This window comes from Belonocnema kinseyi, chromosome 9 (genome assembly GCF_010883055.1).
Source record: "Belonocnema kinseyi isolate 2016_QV_RU_SX_M_011 chromosome 9, B_treatae_v1, whole genome shotgun sequence".
In the NCBI taxonomy this organism is placed as follows: Eukaryota; Metazoa; Arthropoda; class Insecta; order Hymenoptera; family Cynipidae; genus Belonocnema; species Belonocnema kinseyi.
This window is the reverse complement of record NC_046665.1, coordinates 105186701-105194045: the sequence shown is the minus strand read 5'-3', so window position 1 is coordinate 105194045 and position 7345 is coordinate 105186701. Positions and strand designations below refer to the sequence as shown.

General features: G+C 30.1%; 1 protein-coding gene across 1 annotated transcript in view; it reads right to left on the bottom strand.

The window, feature by feature from the left end:
* Positions 1-2255: 2255 nt before the first annotated feature.
* LOC117180674 (uncharacterized serine-rich protein C215.13-like) overlaps positions 2256-7345 on the bottom strand; it is a 29202-nt gene continuing 24112 nt past the window's right edge. Inside the window, exon 6 of the mRNA XM_033373164.1 lies at positions 2256-2866. Coding sequence (XP_033229055.1) covers positions 2256-2866 — 611 coding nt within the window. The remainder of the gene's footprint in view (positions 2867-7345) is intronic.

Genomic DNA, 7345 nt, shown 5'->3' with positions numbered 1-7345 from the left:
GTTCACTCACGAAGAGTTTACCTGATTCTGCAAGAATAAGCACGATTTTGTAAGAGTTGGAAGGATTTCTTATGACCTGTCGGATCATCGAAGATTTGCCTTGATTTCGAAGAATGAGTTCTGAGTTACAAATGACTCCACTCATTTTCACTCAGTGAATAACCCCTCCGCTGGTGCCATACCAAGGATAAACGGGCTTCGTATGAAGGCACAACCTTAGGGGTCAAAGCTGATTTTTAGTAGACACGAAAATAAGTCAACGGTCTCCTTGAGGTTTATCTATCTATCTATAACGTTTATCTATCTTCAATCTCCGACCTGATTGAAATCGAATTATATTCAATTCACTGCCAACTTAATTTTGCACTCACAGCTGAATATCGAGCTTCAATTAAAAAGGTAGCGCTAAAAAGTAAGTATATACATAATTTAAGAAAAATATCACACTATAATAATCTGTCGAGAACTAAAGTGGCAGAACGGGACGTAGTCTTTTCGAAGCCTAGGACACCTTAATCTTGATTACGTGAGCCTTCTATACCATGAACCTCTCGACCTTTTTCATGTAGCAGTGGAAAAACTTCGAAAAGAAGAAGTAGGCGAAGATCTATCGCGACGACCTCTCTACACTTATTTGGCCTGTTTCTTGAATAACGATCTTTCCTACCGGATTTCGTCGAATGGTATATATTACTGAATGAAAAATGATAAAGTTCAAAAAAATTAAATTTTAATGTTAATGATTCGATCACAAATAATTGAATGAGATAGTGATGTCAGTGACAAAGTGAAATGCATGACCCGATATAATTTATTTCAGCTCTTAGGTGCGGGGGTGGGAGTGGCATGAGATGATCCTACGAGTCGAATCCCGAGAGCGAGGTAGAAAGTACAATTTAAATATTGTAAATGGTCGATAAGTATTTTATATTAACCGTGGAGTTTGAGTTTGGCAATGGGAGGCAAAGCGAAAACCTAGATATACATGCATGCGAGCGAAGCGAGGAATTCATGGCGATAAGACCGAGCGCTCGATTTAATTTCTTAAGGACAGTAGGCTGAAAAATAAACCTTGATCTATCTATTTAACTTAGAAACCTTCACACATATTAAATTAAAATTTTCAGGAATTAATTTTCCAACTTTTTGATGTGATCTGTCTGAAACCAAATATCTGATCCGCATATGATCTTCCTGGCATAAATTTACATTTGACTTCCACGATCTTCTCATCTGTTCTGATCTTTACTCTACAAATAAGTACCCTAGTCTTCTAATGTATCATAACATGATAAGTGGAAATGTCAGCTGTCAGGAAGGTCACCTCATGGGACTGCGACTGCATAAGAATTTTTAGAGAAAATATTCGAAACTTATAGGTAAGTGATCAACACACTAACAGTAATATTTCTGAAATGTAGCTTCTAGTTTTTATGTCACTTTACATTATTTTGTTGACTGATGACCTTTCAGTTTTACAAAATTAAATAGAATATAAAAAATTTCAAGTTCTTTCATTAGATTAGGTATTCTAAGCTTTAAATTTTGGACAGTTGATTGAATTTTTTGACAGTGAAAAGACGTCAATCGAAAATTCAACTATATATATATATATATATATATCCGGATGCATCCCTTTCGTCGACGAAAGTTTCAATCCAATCGGAGGCTACTCTATTATTTGTATTATTTATTGTTTAATGGGCCGACTTCGTCTATACTTTTTCGTAAACATTTAAATCCTTTAATAGAAAAAAGATAGCTAATTTATTTATTTATGTTTGGTTAAATATTTGTGGAGTTTTTATTCAATAATTTTGCTTCTGGAATAGATTTCAAACTTAAAATATTTTTACTAATGTATTTTAAAATAAAAAACATTACTTTTGAGGAAAAAAATTGTAAACTTACAAAAACATATATTTTAACGATCGTTATTGCAAATGAAATTCATCCTGCTATTGTTTCTTACAAATTGTTAAATATTGGTTAAATATCAATAAATAGTGGCTGAGGATATTTCTGAAAATTATAATATTTTTTTAAATTGAATTGCAAGAAAAAATAAAATTACCAGAACTTCTTTAAATACTGTCAAAATACTGCAGTCATTTTCCATTTTTTCTGGTCTCGAAAAATTTCCCTTTATTTTCTGAATTGCTGGTACAGTGACCATCTTAAAGTGGGACTTTAAAATCAAAAAGCTACAGTTTTCGCTATTTTAACCTTTAATGTTGAAAGGCCTGTCTATAAAATTATGGTACACGTATTATTTCAAAACTCTTTGCGATGCCACTTTTGGTGCCCACTGCACATTTCGCAATTTCTTCTGGGGTCAATTCTGTAACTATGCCGCTGTGCATGTTTATTTTTGCCCGTTTTAACCCTTTATACAAAGGTTTATATAGTGCTCGAAGATAATGGCTATTGTTTGATGAACTTGCAAATATTGCACAGACGTCACCGTTGGATGTTGATAATACAATTTGTTCTCCAGTTGGCATGGGAAGAAGATCCTGTCTTTGGTTTTTCAACCGAATTATTTTATCACGAGGAAAAACGTATCTTCGAAGTTCAAATATAGGGGTCGAACTATTACGTGGAATAAGTCGAACAAATTTAATATCTTCAAGTGTAAATCCAAGTACGCGAGAAAAAGTGTGGCTTGCCGGAGGAGACTTCGACCTGGAACGAAGAGGTGGCTCGGCATGTTGTGGAGACCATGCAGAAGAAGATGGTCCGACAGGAGGAAAAGACGTTTCAGGGGATTTTCTTTCAAGAGAGGAAGAGGAAGAAGAAGAAGGTCTGCGACGAGGGCCAAAAATTGGCTCGCTATTCGGCAAGCAATCAAACTCTGAACTGAATTCTGCAAGAAGAAACAGAGGATTATATTGTTCTTTAAGTATACAATTGTATGTTATGATATTTCATTAGTTTCGAATGTGATTGTAATTGACAACATAGCTCATTATACCATTCACGTCCAAAAAGTACCCCTAGCTTATTTCGATGGTTGCTGGTTTGATTATTTTTAAATAATAATTTTTTAAGTGATTCAATTTCAAGGCTGCTGAGATTGGGACTGTAAAATGTGCTAGGGGTGGTTTTTTGAAATTGCTGATTATTATTGTTTTAGGAATGGAAATATCTATTTGCGTCTATTAGAGCCAAGGCAGCTGGAATAGGGATCGTCAACTAATTGTGTTAGGGAGGATTTTAGGGGTTTTTAAACATTGTTCTGTTGATGGGAATATGAACTAGATTCTTTTAAAGAGGAAATTAGTATGATTACTTTAATTCTAAACATTTTTGGTTGGATGCGTTAAAAGTAGCTAAGGTAGGGTTCATGAAATCTGCTAGAAGTGTTTTTTTTTTTAATTTTTGATTGATACTGCAAGGATGGGGATATATAATAAATCAATAAGAAGGCAACTGATGTGGTTTCTGTAATTTAATTTTTTTCGGCTATTTTAGTTGAAGGCAGGTGAGATGGAGTTCGTGGTAGTAATCTTAAATGTAATTTTTTGCCATGAAACCAAACTCGTCCTCACTGAAGCCAAACTCATCTTCAGCATTTGCCTTGTACGTCAAGTTTTTGAGATAAACGGGATATAATAGAAAAAAATGACATTTTGGTTACTTAAGAGCAACAGCACAAAAAAATCCAACACACTTTTACTAACGTGATCAAAGTCACTACTTTTCAACTTTAAAATGCACTTAAAATCGTTTCGATTGCATTGTTTTTTCAAAAGAAATGATCAATTCAAAAGAACAATGCCACAAAATCAATCACAGGATACTGCTTTGTATTATTTTGTTTTGCGTAAATCGAAAAAATATTTTTATGATTACTATATACTGATTACTATATACTTTATACTAATATGCACAAATATAAAAACAGGTTTGAGGATTTTTGTGCGCTGTTACTATAAAGTACAAGAAATGGTCAAAATGGCCATTTTGGTCCTCTTTTATTCCGCTTATCTCTAAAAATTGACGAGCTAGGCAAATTCTGACGTCAAATTCAGTTTTCACGTAAAAAATACATTAAAACTCATTACTTTATCTTGAAATAAATAACCTTGAACAATTTTTGACAGATACAATCTGACAGATAAATGAGTCAATTTTATTTGTTTTTAACTGTCCAGTGTTTCACCTTAAAATCCGTTTGTAGATTTTGTATATTTGTGCTATAATTATTATTCTTAGCTGGTTCAATTTAATACCAGATTAATCAAATCTGCGAATACCTCAAGAAATTGGAGGTTATGTTTCTATGTTTTTAATTTAAAATTTTTTACTATTAAATTCCACGTTCAGAATTAATCTCTTTCCTTTAAAAATTCAACTATTTTGTTGTAAATTATTCCAATTTCGACAGAAACTTTCATCAATTGAATTAAAAACTCGCTTTTTAATTTGAAAATTTTTACTATCAAATTCCGCGTTCAGAATTAATCTCTTTCGTTTAAAAATTCAAATTGAATCTCTTTCCTTTAAAACTTCAACTATTTTTTTGAACATTATTCCATTTACAACAGAATATTTCATCGGTTAAATTGAAAACTCGATTTTTAATTTGAAAATTTTTACTATTAAATTTCGCTTTCAGATTTTTCATCTTTGAAATGAAAAACTCAATTTTTAATTTGACCGGAAAAATATACATCTATAAAATATTTTCAAAATGTCAGCAGCTTACAATTAATAATTATTACAAGTGATTACAAAAATCCAAATAACTTTGTATTTGATGAATAGTCTAGAATGGAAAAAGGATAGCTTAAAATTAATTATGATTCTTAAATATGAGAAAGCTTTTAATACTTTCACTTTATTAAATAGCAATAGAAAATGGAAAAAGCTAAAAAATGTATAAACTGTGGCCAAGAGTCGAAATTTGAATTAACGCAATTTTGTACTTATAGGGTGTGAGACTAATCGACTTTTATGAGGATTAAGCGACTTAAAATTAAACTAATGATAGTATCTAAATGCATATAAAATTGACAGCATGATGATAAGTGGCATTGCTGTGATAAAACTGGCTCCACTTCTACAAACTAGGTTTTCGTAAGATATGTTAAACCGGATCTGATCTGGAAATCTACACAAGTTCATGTCTGAAAAAAAGAAAATTTAATGTTTTTTTGTAGATCAATGAATCCTAATTCTGTTTAGGGGCCGTGCATACGTTGAAAATTCACAATTTCGGATTTGAAAATTTGTATTTTCGCCTCAAAATAGTAGTAATTTTTTAGTTAAAGATTCGTAATTTCAGTTAAAAATTCATTCTATGTCTTAAAAATTCAACTATTTTGTTGATAAATCGTTTTTTTCTGGTTAATTTTTGTTTAAATTGTAAATTTAACAATTTAACTTTTGTTTAAAAATGTATATTTTTTAATTAAAGTTTTAATTATTTGGTGGAAAATGGATGTATTTTGTTACAAATTTGACTTTTTGGTAGAAAATTAATCCTCTGGGCTGAAAATTTAACTTTTGAATTGAAAAATGCATGAGATTTATTGAGAAGATGCATTTTTTGTTAGAAAATCACGTTTTTTTGTATAAAAATGCAACTGCTTGGCGGAAAATCAGTTTTTTTTAGTTGAAGATTCAAACATTTTATTGAAAATTTCAATTTTTTTTGTGATAAATTCAACTGTTTCTGATTTTAAATTAAATATTTTTGGTTGAAATATTAATTATCAAACTATTTGTTAAAATTAATTAATTTAAATTAAAACTTCAACTTATTGGTTGAAAAGTGAACTATTTTCTTTAAAATTAATTATTTTGGTTGATGTTTCATAGTCTTAGCTGAAAATTAATCTTTTGCTTAAAATAAAACTGCTTTGTTAAAAATTAGTTTTTCTTTTGTTTAACGTTTATTTTTTCATTGATAATTTAACTATTTGGTTGAAAATGCATCTGTTTTTGATTTAAAATTAAATAATTGGTTAAAAGAACTACTTTCTTTAAAATTCATATATTTTTGTTTGTTAAGGATTCATAATTTTAGTTGAAAATACATCTTTCTGGTTAAAAACGATACTTCTTTGTGGAAATATTTTTTTGGTAAAAATTGATTTTTTCAACTGGATTCTAGTATTTTGTTGAAAATTCGTATACTTTATATAAATTTAACTGTTTCTTCATTATTAATTTTTTATTAAAGATTCATAATCTTTGTTGAAAATTTATATTCTGGGTTAAAACTCAATTTTTAAAATAAAAATTTAACTATTTGGTTAAAAATTGAACTGTTTGGTTAAAAACTAATTTGTTTTAGTTGAGAATTCAAGTAATTTGTTGCCAATTCAAATTGTTGGTTGAAAGTTGAACCACTTTCTTTAAAATTCATTTTATTGATAAAAGATTCGTAATCTTACAATTAGTACAAAATTAATTTCTTTTGTTGAAAAATCTTCTTTTTTTAATTAATTTTTTAACTGAATATTCAACTGTTTGTTTTTCAAATTACTTTTTCTTAGTTAAGAATTTAAGTATTTCGTTGAAAATTCGTATTTTTTGAATGAATTTAACTGTTTCTAATTTAAAACCTAAAAGATCTAAAAGATCGAACTAGCTGTTCGAAATAGCCAAGTGTTCATCAATGTAGTTGATTTTGTTACCCAAGAAAAGATTAATTTTTAGGAAAATTTAGATAAAATCAACAAAAGTAAAAAATTAATCTGGAAAAATCCGGATTTTCCTCTAAACTCTGGGGTACTTCTTGGTGTTCAAAAATCTGGGTTATAGTTCCCGATTTTCCCAGTCAGTGACCACCCGACTTGAAGTTGTACATTTCTTTAATTTGTTGTCACTTAAAATATGTGGTTGACTTTCTTTTTTTTAAGTCAAATATTTAGGGGTTGATGCTGATAATCCAACGATTTTTCAATCGCACCTGGTGCGATAATTCTGAAAAAAAAGAACCTGAAAAAAATAATGAGGAGAGTGAAGCAGAAAGGAAAACATAGAAGCATAACCTACAATTTCTTGAGGTATTTGTAGATTTTCTTAATCTGGCATTAAATTGAACTAGCTATGAATAATAATTATGGCACAAATATAAAAAATCTACAAACGGATTTTAAGGTGAAACACTGGACAGTTAAAAACACATAAAATTGACTCATTTATCTGTCAGATTGTATCTGTCAAAAATTGCTTGCTTCGGGATCGAACGGTAAAATACCAACAATCTCAATTCTAAATCTGCCTGAGTCAAAGTTGATATCAGGTTGTGTGCGTGCGATACACCTACGATGGCTACGCGACGCACACATGTTAAGGGTTGAGGGCTGCTTTCATTTACTTCATGTCGGTC